The sequence below is a fragment of the Canis aureus genome, chromosome 10, assembly GCF_053574225.1.
Source record: "Canis aureus isolate CA01 chromosome 10, VMU_Caureus_v.1.0, whole genome shotgun sequence".
Lineage (NCBI taxonomy): Eukaryota > Metazoa > Chordata > Mammalia > Carnivora > Canidae > Canis > Canis aureus.
Genome location: NC_135620.1, coordinates 21,287,099 through 21,310,043, shown reverse-complemented (window position 1 = coordinate 21,310,043; position 22,945 = coordinate 21,287,099). Strand labels below are relative to the sequence as shown.

Sequence of the window (22,945 nt, the reverse complement as noted above, 5' to 3'; positions counted from 1 at the left end):
ATTTTAACCTATAACTTTTATTCATAAAACCTTTTACAGTTGATAAATATTTATTTTAATAACAAAATTCAGTTCAACTAAAAAATAGCTCTACTTAGTTACTTTTGTGGATAAAATTCATGTTAAGAAGTGAATATGAGCCTTTACAGTTAAAAACTGAAATAGGCTGTGGTACAGCTATAATTTCAGAAAACATGATAGCTGCATAAGAGTATTTTTGAATTTTATCAAAATCTTTCTGAAGGAGATAGTAAAACATTTTAAAAAGTTATTTAGTAGGGTTTTTTTTAAGATTTTATTTATTTATTCATGAGAAACACAGAAAGAGAGGCAGAGACATAGGCAGAGGGAGAAGCAGGCTCCATGCAGGGAGCCCGACGCAGGACTCAATCCCGGGACCATGGGATCATGCCCTGAGCCAAAGGCAGATGCTCAACCGCTGAGCCACCCGATGCCCCTATTTAGTAATTTAGAAAGAATATTCACCAAGTAAATTATTTTCAGGGGAGCTTACATTATTTGTAAGCCCCGAAATAGAAATATGTTGATTTTTGAGTTAAAGACTTTATAATCATTTTTAAACAATTAGTCTTTTTGACCTTTAAAATAGGTCTCTTTTGTGACTTATTTTAAATCTGTATTTGAAAATTTTTTTGCATTAAACGTTGTTTGCTATTTTAAATTATCTTACCTTATTTTATGGTATTTGTACATTCAGTGAAAAGACTAGCAGTACCTCAGCAAATTTGTAGGAAGTTCGTTATTTTATTTTTTTATTTATTTTTTTTACTTTCTTTTTTTTTTTTAATTTATTTTTTATTGGTGTTCAATTTACTAACATACAGAATAACCCCCAGTGCCCGTCACCCATTCACTCCCACCCCCCGCCCTCCTCCCCTTCCACCACCCCTAGTTCGTTTCCCAGAGTTAGGAGTCTTTACGTTCTGTCTCCCTTTCTGATATTTCCCACACATTTCTTCCCCCTTCCCTTATATTCCCTTTCACTATTATTTATATTCCCCAAATGAATGAGAACATATAATGTTTGTCCTTCTCCGACTGGCTTACTTCACTCAGCATAATACCCTCCAGGGAAGTTAGTTATTTTAAGAAAAATAAAAGTAGGGTCATAATTGCTTGATATATCTTTCTGAGTTGTGTTTTAAAAAAAATAAATTAGATGTACCTGGACTGTGGAATTCCATTGTTTAGGAAACTCATGTGTTTCAAACTACAGGATTGCCTCCCCACCTCTTTTGGAATTATGTGTAGTTGCTGAGAAGATAAAAGCATGTTGAGATAAAGGCATGCTGAAGAATGAGCAGAAATAGAGTGAGGGACAACTCGATATACACATGCAAAAGAATGAAATTGAACCCTTACTTTACCCTATGTACAAAATTAACTCAAAGTGAGTCAGAGACCCTAAATACGGGAGCTGACACTATAAAACTATTAAAAGAAGAGATTAGTAGTTATGACATTATTAAACTTATGAATGAAACTTACTAAACAGATGAATACAGATGCATTGTTTAAATCTTTTACAATGACAACTTTTTTTTTTAATAAAACCTTTTATTTATTTATTTATTTATTTATTTATTTATTTATTTATTTATTTTTTAAGTTTATTTATGATAGTCACACAGAGAGAGAGAGGCAGAGACACAGGCAGAGGGAGAAGCAGGCTCCATGCACTGGGAGCCCGACATGGGATTCAATCCCGGGTCTCCAGGATCATGCCCTGGGCCAAAGGTAGGCACCAAACTGCTGCGCCACCCAGGGATCATCCCCCTTTTCTTTTAAAACTTAAAAAAAAAACATGACCTTAGATTTGGCAGTAGTTTCTTAGATACGATATTCAAAGCACTAAAGCAGATAAATTGAACTTCATCAAAATTAGAGCCTTAAATTGAAAGAAAAGACAACATGTGGAATGGGAAAATATATTTGCAAATCTTATATCTGATAAAAGTCTCTTATCTTGAATGTATAGAGAACCCTTACAGTTCAACAACAAAAAGACAACACAACTTAAAAATGGACAAAAGGCTTGAATAGACATTTTTCCAAAAAGGATATCTAAATTGCTAGCAAACACATGAAAAGGATGTTCAGCGCTATTACTCATAGGGAAATGCAAATCAAAACCACCGTGAGATTCTACTTCACAGCCACTAGGATGAGGTGTATGGCTTTTAAAAAAGAAAGGAGGGGGATCCCTGGGTGGCTCAGTGGTCTAATGCCTGCCTTCGGCTCAGGGCGTGATCTTGGAGACCCGGGATCCAGTCCCATGTTGGGCTCCTTGCATGGAGCCTGCTTCTGCCTCTGCCTGTGTCTCTGCCTCTGTGTGTGTGTCTCTTATGAATAAATAAATAAATCTTAAAAAAAAAAAAAAGGAAAGGAAATAACAAGCATCACCATGGATATGGATGTGGAGAAAACGGAATTTCCATACATTATGGGTAGTAATGTAAAATGTTACAACTGCTCTGGAAAACAGTCGGCATTTCTTCAAAAAGTAAAACTTAAAATTACCAGATAACCCAGCAGTTCTCCTCTCTTGGTATTTATCTGTAAGAACTGAAAACAGGTATGCAAACAAAAACTTGCATAAGATGTTCATAACACTGTTGACAATAACCAAAAGGTAGAGACAACCCAAATGTCCATCAACTGCTGGATGGATAAACAAAATGTGGTATAGCCATATAATGAAACAATATTCAGCCATAAAAGGGAAGGTAGTACATGCTACTGCATGGATGAACCTTGAAAACATCATGCTAAGTGAAAGAAACTAGACATGAAATTTTATTGTATGAAATATCTGGAGTAGGCAAAATACACAGAGAGGGAAAAGCATATTAGTGGCTGCTTGGAGAGAGGGCAGAAAGTGAGGAGACTATATAATGGGAATGAGGTTTTCTTTTGGGGTGATAAAAATGCTCTGGAAGTAGGTAGTGGTAATAGTTGCTATCATTTTGAATGTGTTAAATGCCACTGAACTGTACACCTTAAAGTGGTTTAAATGGTGGCTTTTGTGTGTATCCTACCACAGTTTAAAAAATATATAACTTCCATTGTTAGGTACATGATTCAGTTCAGCTTCCATTAATTTTTCTGTTAATCAGTGGCTCGAAGTAAGCAAATCACTTTACAACTTTGAAAAGTCACAGTATTTATAATGAAGTAAGTTCAGATTTGACTGTTAGAATTTTGGTTCAGCATGTTTTTGGCTGTATAAACATTTTTGGTATGGTTGCCTATCCTTAAAAACTTATGTTTTAGGATTTATCTGAGGTATACATCCTATATACTGAACAGCTTTGCATACAGGCTTGTATATTTTCACTGTGGGTATAGACTTGGCACTCTTTATTGATTGTGTACCCAAGAAAGCAAAAGCTCAGACTAAGCCATGCCTTTCTGTTTGAATGAACCTTTTGCACACAGGACAGAGGGTAAAGGGATTAGTCCTAAAGCTCAGTTACTCTTCGGTTTTGGACATGCTTTTTGAATATACTTCTGCGGAAAGAATGCCTCTCATAACTGGTGCCTCTTTCATGTTTCCACAGGTAACAAGGATTGTGTTATTATGGGTAAATAATCATTTTAATGATTTTGAAGGTGATCCTGCTATGACTCGATTTCTGGAGGAATTTGAAAAAAATCTGGAAGATACGGTAAGACTCAAAAGAATTTATCTTCACGGATTAGGGATTTTCCTCATCCCCAAATAACAGCAACTCAGAACAACTTTCATCTTCTCCTGTGCTATGAGAACTTCCAAATTTATATTCTAGATTCTGTTCATTCTCTGCCACTAACCCAAACAAAAACATGTTTCCTCCTGATTCTCCTACTTTGATTTGGAGACTAATGAGAATGCTCTCTCCAGTCACTTAGGCTTACGAAGTCTGGTGTATATGTGGGTCCCCTCTCTTCCTTGAATTCCCTGGCCAAGATGTCCATTCATTGCTGAGGTCACCTGGGTCACTAATTGTGACAGTACACATATTTCCTGTAGTTCCTCTCTTGCCATTCCTTTTTCACTCCCCAGACAGGGCCTCATATCATATGCCTCATCTATTGTAATAGCTCGCTAATTTTAGTTCTAATATTTCTTCCAGTCCATTTTTGTGTGGCCAGAGATTGTTTTTAAACTATAAATGAGATGAATATTTCTCTGTCAGTAAATTGAAGTATTTCCTACCAAAGTAATTCCTCTGTGTATTCAGGTCCCTCACCTATAATTTCAGTCTTTTTTTCTGTGCCCCCTTAATTTTAGCCAACCAGATTATTTTATATTCTTAACTGGTTGTCAAGCTTGAATTTTTTTCTTCTAGTCTGCTATTGAACTCTGTGCTCACATTAGACTGAGTCTCCCTTCTGCATGTGATTTCATTTGTTCTAAGTATACAACACCTAAGATAATCCCCTCAAGATCTTGTTAACTTTCACAGTAGCTATTTATAATTCCATTTACTCTCTCTGTCAGATGCTTTCAACTGCAACTGGATTATGTGCTCTAAGCAACTTGAAATTTTAGGAAGTAAATTAATTATGCAGCTCAGGAGTTAGTTTGCCTAAATTAACATTCAAACTGTACCACTTGTTAGACATGTAAACTTGGACAAGTTGCCCAGCCTTTTATGCAATTTATAGGTAGTAGTCATCCTTAGTTTCTGGGGATTCTTATGAGGATTATAATGAGCTAATGAATGCAACAATCTGGAAGGACAAAAAAAAAAACTCTTATATAGCAAATGCCCAAGAACCATTGCTGTTACTCGGGTTGTAAGTGGATTGAGTTGAACAAAGAGACAAATAGGTAGATTTCTGTCCATTCCCTTACCTCTTAGTTCCTGTAGACTTCTCAGCACACTTCAGCTCTATGAAAAATAGGAATAATGAACAGAGACTCGGGAACTTGATTAAGTGGCCATAGAAGCTTACCACCATCATTTGGGTAATGGAAAGTAGAAATTGCCTTACAATCATAGGATTTCTTTTTTTTTTTTTTTTTTTTCTGTAATCATCCAGTCATCAGGTAAAATTTACTCAGTTCTACTCTGTATTCCCAGAGTATCACATAGGATCAGAACAGGTGTAAGGCTTGGCCTCTGTCCTGAAGAAACTTTAGCTACTTTTTATGGGCGAGAGATTTACACATACTATGCTATTTGAGAATAGTTGGATATTGAATTGGTATTAAAATCTGAAAGTGAGGGATCCCTGGGTGGCGCAGCGGTTTAGCACCTGCCTTTGGCCCAGGGCGCGATCCTGGAGACCCGGGATCGAATCCCACGTCGGGCTCCCAGCATGGAGCCTGCTTCTCCCTCTGCCTATGTCTCTGCCTCTCTCTCTCTCTCTCTCTCTCTCTGACTATCATAAATAAATAAATTTTAAAAAATCTGAAAGTGAGAGTATTACTAAGTTTAAGAAAGATCTAATAAATACAGGAATAATATACTCAGAAGAGGTAGGAACTTGAATGTGTCTTTGAATATCAGACAGTATTCGGAAAAGTGGTTCAGATTCTTTAAGGTTTTAAATGAAGGTGTAGAAAGATTCTGGATTTATGTACCAGCCAGGAGATAAGTAAGATAGTAGTGGAGTATGTATTAGGAGGGTTCAGGCCATGAGAAGTAAGGTTTTGTCTTCCTTCTCTAAATGAGACTACATTTTGAAATCTTTTCTAATCTGTGCTTATCTAGCAATTTTTAAAAATCGTAAGATCATGACAGTGCTCCGGGGTTGAAGCTTTCCCTCCTTCAGTTTTATTTACCCTGGCTTATGTGTCCTTTACTTTGTATTTCAAGGTAACTGTAATTGTAATAAGTAGGTGATTCCCTAAAAGCCCATAGGAATAGATGCATAAATTTATATACAGTATACCCTTTTTCACTTTTTTAGAAAATGAATGGTCATCTCCGGTTATTGAATATTGCCTGTGCTGCAAAGGCCAAGTGGAGACAGGTGGTGCTGCAAAAGGCTTCCCGGGAGTCCCCTCTGCATTTCAGCCTTAATGGAGGGAGTGAGAAGGGCTTTGGTATTTTTGTTGAAGGAGTAGAACCTAGTAGCAAAGCTGCTGATGCTGGACTGAAACGTGGTGATCAGGTAAGTAAATTACCAACTATGTGAATTAAAGCCTTCTTTCAAGTGAGCATCTACTGCTTTTTTTCTCATGTGATACTTCTTCAAGTAAGCATGATCGGTTTAAGGAAATTTAATTAAAAAAATTTAAAAAAAAAAAAAGGAAATTTAATTAAAAATTAAAATGAGGGGTGCCTCGGTGGCTCAGTCAGTTAAGCTTCTGCCTTTTGGTTAGTTCATGATCTCAGGGTCCTGGAATTGAGCCCCATGGCAGGTTCCCTTGCTCAGCAGGGAGCCATCTTCTTCCTCTGCTCCCTACTTGTGCTCGCTTTCTCTTTCTCAAATAAATAAAATCTTTATAAATGAATGAATGAATGAATAAAAATTAAAACGTAAGTGGCCAAAGATTGCCATAAATTATGGCGTCAGCTTAAATAGTGTTCATATGGTAACAAAACTATATCCATAAGTAGAGGAAGCCAGGTGAGGGACTAGGAAAAAGGAGACCCTGGGAGGAAGTTGGTGGGGATTTAGTCTCTCCATTAAGGCTTTGGGTTGCTGTAGAGCAATGAATGTGTTCCCAGATGTGATTCTTGACAACCTTAAAAAATGCAATGCCTAAGCCCACCTCAGTTTTATTAATCATACTAGTCACATTCTCCAGAGATCCCCTCCAGGAATCTGTATTTTTAACAGAACTCTCTAGGTGATTCTTAGGCACAGCAAAGAGTAGTTTTTCAAATTCAGGTGAATCACTTGAGAAGGTTATGTTTTCCCATTTTAAAATTCTGCTTGTTCATTTATATGCATTTAGAATGTAGCTGTGTTGTACTTTTAACTAAACCATGCTAATGAATTCATGTTATAAAAAGTGCTGCACTGCAGAGCCAGGAGTGATTTTCTCCCTCGGGAAACATTTGACATGTCTGGAGATATTTTTGATTCTCATGACCTGGGGGTTACTGCTAGCATCTAGAGGCCAGGGATATTTTGCTAATACGCAGCATACATAAAACACACTGCAGCAGCACATCCCCCACAACAAAGAGTTATCCAGCTCAAATATCAAAGGGTTAAGAAAAAAACTCATTTAGAGTGAAAATGATCCCCTTCTTCCCCTAAGGAAACTTTTTAAAAATAGAGATTTCTAGGCCTAACCCCACTCTTGTCATTGAGAATATCTAGTAGCTAGAATTCTAGAGTCAGTGTTTTATTGTTCTAGTATTTTATTTTATTTTATTTTATTTTATTTTTAAAAAATTTTATTTACTTACTCATGATAGAGAGAGAGAGGCAGAGACACAGGCAGAGGGAGAAGCAGGCTTCATGCCGGGAGCCCAACTCGGGACTCGATTCTGGGACTCTAGGGTCGCGCCCTGGGCCAAAGGCAGGCACTAAACCACTGAGCCACCCAGGAATCCTCCGTAGTATTTTATTTTGGACACATTTAAACATATTCACAAAAGAACAGTGAAATCAGATAATTTCATTCTTTTTTTTTTTTTTAATAATTTCATTCTTGAGAGAAAATTTATCAGCTTTTTACTTCTTCCCTCAGTCCTTCCAGTTATTGTTAAAATTATCTGAAGTTTTATGTCTAGCTATTGTCATTTTTAGCATTGTTTATCTTCTCTTTTAAGAATACTTTTGACATTTGTATCAACTTAGTTTCATAAGTTTATCACTAACAACCCTGTAGACATTTATACCTATCTTACTGATTTCATTGATCACCTCCATGTCATCTATATCTCCATTATTGTGATTCATTTCACAGATGTCTTCTAGTACTTGGTACCTTTTCTAGTACTTTACTAAAAAAGGGCAATAGGTACTATAGTTCTTTTTGTCCTTGCATGTCTGATAAGGCTTTTGTGGAGCTTAATATTCTTAGGTCACAGTTATTTTTCCTTGAGAACTTTGATGTTACAGAAGAATGTCATATCATCCTAGTATGGTCCAAGAAAGGTCCAAACCAATGTTTATTTTTCTTTTCTAGCTAGCTGTCCCACTACCTGCCACTGCACAGTGAAGCTTATAGATTCTTTGTTTTCTGTCCTTGGAATTCAAAATTTTCATTGAGATATGTTAAGTGTCTTTATTATCTTTTCATGGTACTAGATGAGCCATTTTAGTATGTAGACTCAAGACTTTTTTTTTTCAACTCTGAATTTTACTTCCATGTTTTTTTCCCTTTTCATAATATTTTACTTCGTAATCTTTTATCCTGTTGGAATCATTGTGTCAATCCCTGACATCTGTCCTCTATGATCCTTTTTTTCTCATTATGTTTATTTCTTTATCCTTTTTTGTTAGAATTAGTAATTTTTAAGGGAACTTTTGTATGGTTTTGAGGTACAGCCAAGTTTGGGAACCCCTGCTGTGAAGGTTCAGCTGTGTCACCTGGAAGAACCCGTTAACAGTGGTGCTTGTTGCTTGAGTTGCTGGTTCATTCAGTACCAGGGAAATGATGTTAGATGTATTCAGAGTATCACTTTTGAATGAGTTATCTCTCTTTTAAATGCAGTAAATTTGCATTTAGAAAATTTCAATAAAATTTACACATATATACATATGCACTAATTGTAGGAGTTGATCTGACATGAAAATGTTTCCTGTGGTGATTTGTTTTGTTTTGTTTTTTTTTAACAAATGCCTTTAATATGATCTCAGAGGGAATGAACTTTGAAAAAATAGATATTTGGCAAATACAATATAGAGAAAGTTGTGACCCCACTTCTCATAGAGATAACTGTTGTTCATACAAGGGTGCATTTTGTTTAGTTTTCTTCTTTTTTCCACCATGAAACTTAAGGTTGCAGAAGTAATTAATATTGTTTCTCTCTTAATTTATATTTTTCAAATACTTTTCTCAAGATAATGGAAGTAAATGGACAAAACTTTGAAAATATTACATTTGTGAAAGCCCTTGAAATTTTAAGGAATAATACTCATCTTGCACTTACTGTGAAGACCAACATTTTTGGTGAGTTTTGTTGTATAAATTGAAGCATTTTGTTTGTTTTTTGGTTTTGTTTGGTAATAAAAAAAAAGAGAAAAGTCATTATAATGAGAAAAAAGTAGTAAAATGTAACATGTTTATGTCTAAGCTCTTTGAACATTTTTAGGATTCTTAGTGTTGAGATATGGTAGTATGTATTCTAGAATTTTCATTTTTATTTGTATTTTTTTGTATTTTAGAAATAAGATTTAAAATAGGTGTACGAGTCTATTAGTCATGTATGAAATGTCTACTGAGGAGATATTACGTACTATACTTTGCTAGGCAGCACCAAACGACACTTAGAAGGATCTGAAAGAAGCATAAAAGTCAGTCAGCCTCTTAATTCCCCTTGCTAATGTACAAATCAAAGTACTGCTAAAGTTAGAATTGCTTTTCTGAAATAATAATATGAATGCCAGATTAGCTGGTTCATGAAAATAAATTGAGTAAAACAATCAGTGAATTCCAAATTTGTAATAACAGTGTAATCTTTCTGTGTAAAAATGCTGGTTACTGTGTTTGCAGTGTGTTTTCATCATGTTTCTGTTTGAATGAAACAAAGACTAAACTTGTAGTTGCATTTTTTTTTTCTTTTAGGGAAAACTTACTGTAACTTTGTTTCATTAGATACCAGAGAATATTCTCTGAAACTTGTGAAGGGCAATAATAAAAACAGTATAATAATTTGAAAATTATCAAAGAAAATTACCAAAGAAAGCATTTTTTTGTGAATAAGGGCAAGAAATTCCTCTAGGTCATTTGGGTTGCAATTTGAAAACTAGGAGTTGAATTTAAAAGCTATGCCTATGGAAAAGGAAGTGTTTTTTATTTTTTTCACTTTGACTCCTTATGCTGCACTTAGTCATAGTGAAAAATGAAACATTTGGTATTTTTCCTCTTTTCACTTGTGTCCTTTCTACTGAATTAAGTCCTTTTAAATCTGATATGTAACTGTCTACTGGCAATTTTCTAATATTATATTTTTTAGTATAAAATAAGTTAGCCTTCACAGTTTCTGGATTTCCTGAGTTTGGACTAGTATCTAGAAACAAAACTTTGGAGTTAAATTAAAAAGATTCTGATTTTGAAAAATAAAACAGAGCTTGTTCTGTCACTTAGAGCAAATGATTTAGTCACTCCAAGCTTGACTTTCTCCAGCTGTATTTCATAAGATCCTTATAAGGATCTTCACTCTATCTATCTGTAACTTTTTACACCAGCACATAATAATTACTAGCTAGTATCAAATACTATTATGTCTAAAAATACAGAGATAGTAAATTTGGTGGATAGTAACATGGCCCCTGGAAGACAGAAAAAGATCTGAAGAATATAAAAGGCAGGGAAGCCTCAGAACTACTTGCCTGGTGAGAAATAATTGCCCAACAGAACTCTAGATTGGATGTGGCAGAGAGTAGGCATTATGTGGTACTGCACAAGGGGTCCCGTGTCCTCAATACCTCATTCCTTATCCTATGCAGAGTATGATCAGTAACTTTTACCCCAAATAAAACACCAAAGAGTATCTCAAAGGAATATTAGTAAAACATTTGTCTGGATATTGTACTTGGAATAAAACCCCTAGTACCTCTGACATTACAGTGAAGAAAAGTTGCACAGTTAGGTCCTGTATAGAACTCACAGTCAGAATACCTACAGGTAGGAAAACTGACCAGAAGACAAATTTGTTTAGATGATACCAGAGCAAACTAGATTTGTTCATTTTGTGTTAATTAAAACTGATGGCCATGCATAGGAAACCAGGATCATTGAGGAGGCATGGTGGGGAACTCAATAAGTAAGCTTACAGATTCTGGAGAAAAATAGTTAATTTAAGGCAGAGAAGAAAAACATTTCCAGAACTGTGCTCAGATTTAAAAATTTACCTCTTAAAACCAGAACAGGGTTTTGAGGAAAAAGAAATAGTCACTGAGAAAGAAATAACTCCAAGTGACTTAAAATATGGTAGCAAAGACAAAAACATTGAGTAGAGGGAGTAGGTAGTATATTTCAGGAAATCTCCCAGAGTATAGAACAAAAGAAGGAGGGAGGGAGGGAGGGAGGGAAGGAAGGAAGGAAGGAAGGAAGGAAGGAAGGAAGGAAGGAAGGAAGGAAGGAAGGAGGGAGAAAGAAGGAAAGAGAGAGAGAGAGAGAGAGAAAGAAAGAAAGAAAAGAAAGAAAGAAAGAAAGAAAGAAAGAAAGAAAGAAAGAAAGAAAGAAAGAGAGAAAGAAAAGAAAAGAAAAGAAAAGAATTGAGCATTATTCCGGGAAATCCAAAAGAAAATATGAAGAATAAAGTATTCATGAAACAATAGCGGGGACCATCCCAAAGTGAAAGAAGAATGTGTGACTCTTCTAATTCAAAGGGCCACCTAAAATCTGAGCAAAATGAATTAAAGAAACTTGTTTTAGCATTCTCTTTCCAGTATTGAAAACAACCAGGAAAGTTAGCATAAATATAAAAAGTAGCTACAAAGAAATATAAAAATCCAAAAAGAGAGCTAAGAACTACCTGACACACCAGAAAGAAGTGTACTGGAGGCCTGGGACATTCACCAGTACAGAAAAGCACCTGAGACACAGCCTCTTTGGGCAGTAGACTCCCAGGAGAAGGCTAAAGAGTTGGAATCCTGCAGTTGTTAGGAGCATGAAGTCTGCATGTGTCATATCCCTTCCCCCTCTCTGGAAACTATACCCCAAAAAGATGTCTTTTTTTTTCCCTCATGGACATTTTCAGTCCATAGAATGTAGCTGAAAAAAGGAACTGCTGGGTAAAATCACAGGTTTCTAGTTTAGGGAGCCCACTAGGGCCGGAACACTCTACCATTGCAACCTTTACTGAGTACCTTGAATGGCTAACTCTGAAGTGGGTGTGGGCTCTACTCTAAGCAGCTCAGAAGGACCTCAATTTTTGGTCCTGGCTCTGGCCAGGCTCTGGCTCTTGTACCTTTTTTTTAAAGGTACAAGGTACCTTTAAAAAAAGGTTTGTTTTTTAAAACATAAAAATTCTTTTTTGAGGATTCTACCAGTAACCTCTGACTTATAAAAATAGTTTTTCAAACAGAAAGTCGAGCAAACAGTCAAGGATTATGAGGCTCCCTTAAAAGTCAGTGTAATGCAACCAACAGAAACAGAACCAAGGGCGGTCCAGAATATCAAACATAGACTATGAGATAATTGTCTTATATCTGTGAAGATAAAAATCAAATAAAGAGTTCCATTCCCAAGTGAGATGGTGTGAATACATGCCACCCTTTATTTCCCACTAAGCTCAACTATAAAACCTGGCCAGAAGCATGATCCTCCCATTCAAGAACTTGGAAAATTCAAAGTCCCACTACGAGCAGTGAATGAATCTATGAAATTTTTATTCTCCTCCTCCCCCCCCCCCCCATTCCAGTATCTCCTGAGCTGCACTCAAGGCTAGCTGAAACCTGGATATGTGCAGACAACAAGGATTCAGGAGAAACAAAAAGGATTCAGGAGAAAGCTTGAATGGGAAAGGGAATTCCACAGTTTTTTCCCCTCCTTTTCTCCGTTCTGTCAGGCATCAGCCTCCAAGTAATCCAGTAGCATTGACAACAGCCTGAAACACAAGGCTGCACAAGCCAGAACTCAGAGGAGAACCTTTTGGACCCTTTAGTGGAGCTGTGGCTTCAAGAAGCCAAGGGCACCTCCATTGTTTTCCCTGGCACACCAGTAGACCTCTGCTCAGGTCCCAGACTGAGGGGTGGCACAAAGGCAACAGATGGAGATAGTTCTCAAAGCTTTTGAAACTGAACATCAGAACCACAGCCCACAGAAGGCTAAACAAAAAGGGGGACATTTTCCATGGCTTATAAACAGAACTCAGAGCAATTGTAACTGTAACAAGGATCCTTTGTTATAAGTCTCTGTATTTATCTTGTTTCGGGCTTTGCTCAACTTTGGAACTTATGCATTGATGTCTCTTTGCTTGAAGAAATATTGTGGCCATTATGACTTGAGATACTGCCTTTGCTACTCTGTCTGACTCCTTTCCATGTGAGATCAGTGACTTAGATGTTAAAAGATCTGTGTCCCATACATCTCTTACATTCTGTTCTGTTCTTTCCATTTGTTCCTCTCCTTGTGCTTCAATTTGGGTATTTTCTAATGACCTGTTATTAGGTGTTTAAGCTGAGTTTTCCTGTTTTCTTCTGTATCCAGTCTGCTGTTGAACACATGCAGTGAGCTTACTGTTAGATAATTATTTTTCTAGTCCTAGAATTCCCCTTTGAGGGACACCTGGGTATCTCAGGGTGTGGTCCCAGAGTCCCAGGATCAAATCCCACATCAGACTGCCTTGAGGAGCCTGCTTTGCCCTCTGCCCTATGTCTCTGCCTCTCTCTGTCTCTCATGAATAAATAAATAAAATCTTTAAATAAAAAAAAGAATTCCCCCTTTGAATACCTTTTATAAATTCCAGTGGTCTTTTGCATCATGTTTTCACCCATTTTTCTCTCTTCCCCTGCATTTTCTTTAATATATTTATAATGGTTATTATAAAACTCTTGTGTGTTCATTACAAAGTTTGGATTATCTTTTCTTCTCTGTATTCCCCCCTCCTCCAGGTTATCTTATTTTGTGTGTCTTACAATGTTTTTTGGTATGTGGTACTTAGTATGTGAAGAAATCTTAGCAAATAGGGAAATTAATATTTTCTCATAGAAAGGGTTTGCCGTTTCCTCTGTTTAAACACATAAGGTAAGGAGAATTGGGCTGGGTGAGGCTGGGTTACAGAATTGCTTAGACTGTCTCCAGGTTTCAGACTGAGGGTGAGATTTGTCATGTACTTGATCCAGGGACCTTCTCTAATGGTACTTTGTCTCTGAGTGCAGAGAGATTGTGGGAAATTGTATTCTGCTTTCTCGGCCTTGTACTTGTGCCCTCACCCCCACTCTCTACCTAAGGCATGGCTTTTGGTTCAGAGTCTGGTAGCTTTTTGTCTTTTTGTTCAAGTTCAGCCCTTCACAGATTTTGAACTTAACTTTTGAGCAAAATGTAGCAGGTAAATATGTCACATGTTTGTTGCACATCCTTCTCTCTTATGTAGCTTTGTCCCCTCAGTACTGTGAGACTGTACGAAATTTTCAGCCAGTCCCCAGCCTCCTGCATTGTGCTAAGAGTAGATAGGTCCCATTGAAATACAGCACTACTTTGGGGCTTCTTTGTATTCCAGTTTTTTATGCCAGTTCTTGAAGCCATCAAAAATTATTTTTCCTCTAGTAGGGTTCCTCTACCTGATTGCTATTTCATGTTTAGACTTTGTACTTAGAGAAGAAAAAGCAGGCAATCTTAGTTTACCATCTTCTTGCTCTAGAATTTTAGCTTGTCTGTCCTCTTAGCTTTCACAGCTTTCTAACGCCTTTGAAAATCTCCCCACTCAGATCATTTAATATTAGCATTTTAATGTTTTAATAAAACTAATACATGTGTAAGTTTTAGAAAATAAAACATTAAAGAAAGGTATAGTGGAACCACATTGTACATTATTCTGGATCTTTGCACAAGAGTTGATACAGATTTACTTGTGTAATTGTTGACTAGAAATCTATTGCAGTATTATTATCTATTGAGCTAATGTCATATTGATGGATATTTTAGGTTGTTTTCTAGTTTTTGCTATTTATATTTTTGAAATAAAAATCCTTTGTACTTCTATGCTTAAACAGATATACTGATAAGGTGGGTTAATCTCCATCTACCTCCACTTTTATTTATCATTGTGTAAGAATGCCTCTGCAGTAGATATAATCAACTTTTGGGTTATTGGATGTACATCATTTAATGATGAGGGAAATTGAGCACCTTTTTTACATGTTACCATTTCTTTTCCACAAGGTCATTTCATTTTCCATTTTTATACGGAGTTTCTTATTTTTTATTGTTTGTGTTATTTTAAAAAAGGACAGTATCTTTTAGTCTTAAAGGTTGCAAATATTTCCACAAGTTGTCTTTTGACTTTGCTTGCTTGTGGTGTGTTGTGTGTGTATGTGTATGTGTGTGTCAGAAAAGTCAGACCTCACCAGAGCATTTTTAGGCCCAATCTACCTGGTTTCCCAGTCATCTTAATTTTCTTGAAGTTTCCTTTTGCAACAGGGACTTGAAACTTGAGATTTCCTCTACCTAGAGTAATTCCTCCTTCCCCTCCCTTTGTCTAGTTAAAGTCTACTCACCTTACTGAACTCTTCTTACACAGTGACTTAATTAGGGAGGATTTTCCCTTTCCTGCTACATTCCTTTGGTTATATTCTTTCTGTACCATGCATGTATCTTAGACTTACTGTTCCATAATAGGGGAAATCTGCAGACATTTGGTAGAGTTCCTGGCATGTGTTTGTAGGTCAGTAAATATTTTTTGCATAAGTGCATATAGATTTTAGCTCTAAACAGCATCTTTACCTTTACCACTAGGCTTAAAATAAAGCAAAATTTTCCGAAGGAACTAAAAGGAATTTATTGCTTTTTAATCAAGCAAAATATCTTTAAAAGGTGACTCCTAAAGATTTCTGTTATTTTAAAGACAGAAAATGTGCTTTTCATAAACTTCCTATATGCTTTGATAATATATCATCCTGGTTGAAATTTTTAAGATGGTCCACTTGTACAACTGATTATCAAGCTGTTTTATGTTCCAGTACATTAATCTTTAAGTCTTTGTCTGTTGGAATCTGACTTGTAATTCATTTGATATCGAAGGAAACTTTTGATTTATCTCTGAAACAACAACAACAACAAAAAGATCACAGTTTTCTGTTTTCAGTGCACATTTATACAGTTTAAAGCTTTTCTTCTCTAAAGGTACCAAATAGTACCATTAAAAGCTGTACCTTCTGAAGGCCTGCATATTCAACAATATATAGCTTCATTTTTCTTTTATTCAGACCTTCCCAGACAGCATGAGTTTTTAGGTTACCTTCTACATTGGCATTTATCTTTTTAGGTTTTTCTTCCCCTTAGTAGTTGATTTGTCTTATTTAAGGATACATATTTGAAACAACCAAAAATAATTCTTTCATGACATTGGTTAGTGAAACATAGGTTATATAGGTTATCCTAACTGGAATAGGTGACTCTAATTCCTAATTATAGTTACTAGTCTTATACAGATTAGTCTTTTTTTCACCTGATTCCAAAGAAGTATAGCTCCCACTGACAAGGTGAAAAATCTGATCTAGGCAGAGATTGCAAGACAGGCACAACTTCCAGTGTGCTTTCACTTTCCTTAAGGATGAAATAACTCTTCAGACTTTGAGTTAACATGAAGTTACCTAACAATGATAGGTCATTTGCTTCAGACCCCTGTAGTGAATTTTTATTAGCTTCTTTACTCAGTGATAGAACTCTCATAAATGTGATCTCGAGGAAATTGTCATTTATTATGAAATTTAGTGCTGTTGATTTCTGGTAAAAACTGGTCCAGCAAAACTTTTTTTTTTTTAAATGGCTAAATTTTACAAAACTGAGCCTCACTACAGTATTTCTATCTCGTCTCAAATTATATATACTTTAAGGAATAACATGTAAATAATAAAATCTAAATACTTGTTTCTATAAAATTTCAGTTGACTAGCAATTATGTTGCTTATTATTATTATGTAGCAGTTCTTGCTAAATAGGAAGCCCTGGGCTTTTCAAATATTCTGCCTGCCCACTTCCATGTTTGCCAGTGACCCTTTTATCACTTTTGGACAATATCAGAAGTATGGTCGTTTATACTGAAGCGAGGGACACCTGGCTGGCTCACTTGGTAGAACACACAACTCTAGATCTAAGGGTCATGAGTTCGAGCCCTAATTTGGGCAGGAAGCCTACTTTTTAAAAACAATTGGAATATGTTCTTATGGGTGCCTGGCAGGTTCATTTGGTGGAGCATATGACTCTTGATATTGGGGTCATGGGTGTGAACCCCAGGTTGGGTATCAAGATTACTTAAAAATCTTAAAAAACTGAAAAGTGGGATATGGCTGATGAAGGATTAGTATAAATTTTCTAATGTTTAATGAATGAGACTAAAAGGCCACGTAATAGAAAGTGACTTTATCTTTCAAATTTGTTGTTCCTATGAAATCTTGCTAATGAAAAGAAATGACAAGTTTATTTATTTATTTCCACAGTGTTCAAAGAATTACTTAGTAGGACTGAACAAGAAAAATCTGGTGTTCCTCATATTCCTAAAATTGCTGAAAAAAAAAGTAATCGCCATTCAATCCAGGATGTACCGGGAGATATTGAACACACATCACAGGAGAAAGGAAATAAGAAAATAAAAGCAAACACTGTTTCAGGTGGAAGAAACAAAATTAGGAAAATTTTGGATAAAACACGGTTTAGTATCTTACCTCCAAAACTGTTTAGGTAGGTAATGCTAATCTCAGTGATGTAATAAACATTTTCCAATTGACTGTAAAATTTTATTTGGGGGATGGGAATTTGGGGTCAGCGTTGGTTTTTATAAAACTAACGCATCATAAAATCTGTAAGTAATCCACAAATAAGAAAATAAATTCCCAATATGTTTCCATTGTTTCTATGATATTACCACTGCTAGATTATATATTCTTCCAGTAGCTTTGTTTTGAATTTTAGGAATGACTACCCGTTTTAGTTTTTGAAATCTTGTGTATTTTTGGTCTAATTTCAGTCCTTTGATGTACAAATTGGAACATCTTAAAACTTAGGGATACCTTTGCTGATACTAGTTTTTTGTCCTTTAAATCATCTTTTTCTTATTGCACTATTTATTCCTTCCTGAATTCTAAGTGACCTTTTTAATCAAAATGTTTCTATTTCTAAATTGAGAGGTCATCAAAACTGAATAAAACCTTGAGATTTTAAATAGAAGTCTCTAAAATACTTAGGGAATCAGTGACACTTAGGAATTCAGTGACACTGAAGTGTCACTATTGGGAATGAGTCTAGCATATATATTATATCTATATATTTTATATTAGCTACTTAAAAGAATCACAAAAGTTCTAATCAAGTTCAGTACTTAGCACGTAGAAGGCACTTAGTATTTGTAGAATAATTTAAGACAGTGAATGAGAAAAAAAGAAAAGGAAAAGAAAGCATATTCAAGTACAACATACTTACAGAGAATATTTGACTCCTGGTAGTTCCCAGCACTATGCTCAGTGAGAATTAAAGAGCTTAAAAGAGGTAGTTCCTACCTCTCAGGAATTCATATCATGAACCCTTTATTCTCCACACAGTATACACTAGTCATAGTGTCCAACTATAGAACTGTAGAAAGAGCAAGTTTTTTATTCTCCAAGAGTTGATGATCTAAAAAAGGGAGAGCAAACATTACAGGATGATAAATGTTTTGATACATACAAAGGCAAGAACAAGCTTGGTAGGTTAGGTAGAGTGTATTTGTGTGTGTGCATATAGTGATGAAGCAGGAGAGATAGATAAGTGGTACATTATGATGAACTTTGAATATTTTACTGAAGATATGGACTCCCATCATGTCATCGGAGGGAGCCATAGAGGCTCTGTTAGTTGTGTTTGGTGGTTTGGGGTTGACAGTGCAGGATGATGTAGTGTAGTAATAGCAAGGACACTAATTAGGAGGCAACCTGGAAGTAGGTAGATATCAACTCCCAACTTTTCAGAGTTCAAGATCTCAAAGAGTGCCTGATCAGAAAATGCTCTTCTTCCTGAGTTCTTATTTCCAGTTGGAAACATATTTGTTTTTTATTTAATTTGGGGCTCACAGAGAATTGACACATCCTGAGCTCTGCTCTTAAATGTCATTCATTTCTACAGTCTGTTACTTATTGTTTCTTAGCGACTGCCCTCCTTGAGGCAAGTTTATAAAAATGATAACTTTAAAATAGCAAAGTTCTTTTAATATTGAGCATACTGTAGTATGATAGCAGGATAGCAAACCCTGGAAGAATAGTCTTATTCTTATGAATGAGAATTAAGTAAGGAGAATATAAGAGGGGCTAGCTCACAATATAAAGATAGAAGACTATTTTGGATGACCAGAAGCTTTTATAAGGGCAATGAGCAAAAGGGAAAACAGGACCAGAAGGCAGAGAAGAGTTCACAAAGGGAGTTCTCAGGAGGTAATGCCTTGTGTGTGTGCATATAGTAATGAAGCAGGAGAGATAGTTAAGTGCTATCCATTGCTGGAAGAGATAGATAAGTGCTTTTCCATGTCTGGAAATCCTGGTGGATTTGGTGTGGAATACATACTGTCTTTCTTAACTGGTTTTTATTTGAACAGGGGCATAATTGTGACATGTTCTGTAGAATCAGAGAACAGTGGTTTAACTGACTTTTGCTTGTTTAGTGTCAGATTCCAGTCAGCTCTGTCTGAAGGTCAGGCAGCTCATCTCTACAGTATCTCCTTTAGGGCATGGGAATTGGTTTTACTGCTGGATTCTATCTTCAGTTGCAGTAGAAGTCATAGAAATTAATGAGGCCAGGAGCAGTCATTTGAGTATTTTAAGCATTATTTCTTTATATTGGTACCCCACAGAATGAAAAATCTAGTAGAAATAGTTCACTCAGAAGGGAATTTTTTTTTTTCCATTTAGTGTTGTATTGAGTCTCTTGTGCCAATAGGCTATTGGCTATGAATGCAAACATTAATAAAATACTGCACTTCAGGAGTTAATATTAAACTATCTCTTCTAAACATGTTTCAGTGAAGTAAAATGCTAATAATTTCAGCCATATAAATCCCCACAAAATAGGTTATTTTAGTAGAAATCATAAAGGTTTTCTCCTGGAGCCTGTTTTACAGAGAAAACTAATTTGTCAGACTGGTTGCTTTGCAGTTTTGAGAATGAATGTATGTCCTATTTCTTGGCACTTGATCATTACAAATGAATTAGGGTAGCTTTTAATAGATACACACAAAAAAATCACTAAAACTTCAGTGGAAAATTAGGCAGAGGATGTGAATCACGTATGCTGTATCAATAGTAATCAAGGATACACAATTTATTTTTAAAACATTTGTTTCTTCACAGATCGACAAGAGAATAGTCAGGGCCTGAATTGATAATATCAGACAAATAATAAGCTCAGACTGCTGTGGAATTATGAAACCATGCAATCTTTCCATTAAGCATTTGGGCATTTTTTAATTGAGAGTTTTAAAAACATTCATGCCTTTGAGTCAGTAATTCCATTTCTAATAATTAGGTGAAGATCTATATACAGATGTTCTTGGTAGTATTATCTGTAATGAAACAAAACTGGAAATACCCTAGATGTCTAGCTACAAGGGATTGGTTAACTAGATTGTGCTATATATTGTAAAAATAACTGAAAGGAAAAATATTACATATTTTTATTATTTATCTATAGGGTGTGGTGTTACAATTTTCTCTTCTTGTTCGCTGTATTTTTTAAATTTTCTACTATGAATATTTTTTAAGTGAGAAAAAACTTTAAATGAATTTAGTTCCACAATCCTGAGTATCTCCTATGTGTCAGGGTTCTTTGAAAGGAGGCCCTTGAACTCTGCCTTTTGCAGCGCTCAGTTCTCTTAAGAGTTGTCATAGAAATACTGGAAGAAAAAGTACCTACATCTGTACCTACATATGAAAGGAAGGAAGGAACAAATAGTTGAGATAAGAATAGATAATACCCAAAGTCCCTAACCATGACATAATTTTAAAATGAAAGAATTCTCCTAAAAATTGTAAGTGGAAAAAATTTACTCATTTTCAGGAACCTCTGTGAATGACCTAGCAATGGGTATTTATTGACTTGAGAATATTTCGAAATTTAGGAAAACCAATGTTCTATTTTTTTAAATCACTCAGCTTTTAGTTTTTTTTTTTAAATAGCCTTTTCAGTTTCATAATATGAAACTAAAATACAATTTTTATTCTACATTGATTTAGTGTTGGGGGCTATCGAGGAATTTTTCAAAACTATCTTTGTTTCTGTTACTGCATCATCTTCTCAGGAGACTGTTTTGGTAAGAAATGACATAATTGCAAATGGACTTTATCAGTTCAGCTTCCAAACAAGCATGGATATTTTGCCAATTAGATACTGTTTCATTCATGTCATAGCATGAGTTGTACATAACATTAGTGTAGTTTTCATTTATACATGCTCACACCTTAATTACTGTGAATTTATAACCAGCTTTACATTATTATATCTGTACAGTGTCCTGTTTTTGCTTATTAAAAAGCAGAGGTAATGTTAAATAACATCAGTAAAAGAGAGAAGGACTTTTTAGTGTTTCATGCACTTTTCTCAGTCTCCATTGTGAATTCCATCTTACTGCAACTACTGCAGCCAATTCCCTTTAATAGAAAATTATAACTTTTTAACCTTGTTAAATTGCTTCTACTGTGGTTATTGATAGGACTGGCTAACTTTTTTAATAGTTTGCTTCTTTGGATTCAGTTACTTGACCCTCTGTGTTCAAAGATTGGCAGATTGTTTTTGTAAATAAATTAAATTAGAAAGCTTGTTATGTTTTTAAATATTTATTTTCCATATAATTTAAATTGTTGGAGATTACTTACAAAGCTGTAAGTACAATTTCCTCTGAAAGCCACCTTCCATTTTCTCTCATACCTAACCTTGAAACATTTAGCTCTGATCTTTAGCAACACACACCAAATTATAAGGAACTAATTTAGCATAAGCACAAATTCCTATCAGATATTGTATTTTCTTAGCCTTATTTCTGTCAAGTTAGACTGCTTTCTCTCCCCAGGTAAACACTTCCTGTTTCTATAGTCCCTGTTGTATTCACCTGCGTTCTCTGTTTTTCAGTATGAATTCCTTAAAAATTCTTTCTAGGTGTGTACCGTTTTATTTTAACTTGAGTAAAAGTACTTCACTATTTTCTTAAAAGTTGGAATTGTATGTTCCTCTCTTCCAAAATCTTCACCTACATAACCTAATTTAATCCTTAAGGCAGCTCTGGGAGAGAGATAGTATCAGTCACATTTTTAGATGAGGAAACCAAGGTCCAGAAACAAATTTCTCTGAGGTCATATAGCTAATAACTCAAATTTATATATATATGTATGTGTGTGTATATATATATACACACACACACACACACACACACATAGCTGGCTCTTGAGACACTTGCTTTCTTCCATGTCTTCATGCTTTTCCCTGACTCCTTTGCAGTCTTGCTTGTCCTAGCTCTCTCTTCCTTGTCTGGCTGTTAGTAGTCCTTTAGTTGTTTATTTAACTGTCCTCTGCACTTCATCTGGCATAGTTTCCTAATCTGCCTAAATCCTATTTTTTACTTCTAACATATTCTAGATGTATCTCCTACCACTCATTTAATCCATTCCATGGTAACAGGTAAGTATTCTGTGATACTTCTGTATGTGTAACAAGTACTGGGTAGAACACTACATTGAATAAAACATAGATGAGAATTAATGTGGGATCCCTGGGTGGCGCAGCGGCTCTGCGCCTGCCTTTGGCCCAGGGCGCGATCCGGGAGACCCTGGATCTAATCCCATGTCGGGCTTCCGGTGCATGGAGCCTGCTTCTCCCTCTGCCTGTGTCTCTGCCTCTCTCTCTCTCTCTCTCTCTCTCTCTCTCTCTCTCTGTGTGACTATCATAAGTAAATAAAATTTAAAAAAAAGAGAATTAATGTTAACCTAAACGATTGGTTTAACCCTTTAACGTATTTTTCCTGTTAAGTATAAATGTAACAAATATTATTAAAAGCGGCAATTCAAAACCATAAATCCTTTAGAAGGTGCCTGGGTTATTATAAGGTCATTTGGCAGTAATGCACCTATTATCTAATGAATGAAATGCTGGGGTGTGGAGTCAGGGTGGCCTTGCTAGGTCTTATGC

At 35.6% G+C, this 22,945-nt stretch overlaps 1 protein-coding gene across 10 annotated transcripts in view; it reads left to right on the top strand.

Annotated features, from left to right (window-relative positions):
* The window catches only part of RAPGEF6 (Rap guanine nucleotide exchange factor 6), a 190,309-nt gene that overhangs the window by 116,368 nt on the left and 50,996 nt on the right, over window positions 1-22,945 (top strand). For all 10 annotated transcript variants that reach the window (XM_077911554.1, XM_077911550.1, XM_077911553.1 and 7 more), the window contains 4 exons: window positions 3,582-3,689; window positions 5,923-6,126; window positions 8,980-9,088; window positions 17,245-17,485. In XM_077911554.1, the coding sequence (XP_077767680.1) occupies window positions 3,582-3,689; window positions 5,923-6,126; window positions 8,980-9,088; window positions 17,245-17,485 (662 nt within the window). The remainder of the gene's footprint in view (window positions 1-3,581; window positions 3,690-5,922; window positions 6,127-8,979; window positions 9,089-17,244; window positions 17,486-22,945) is intronic.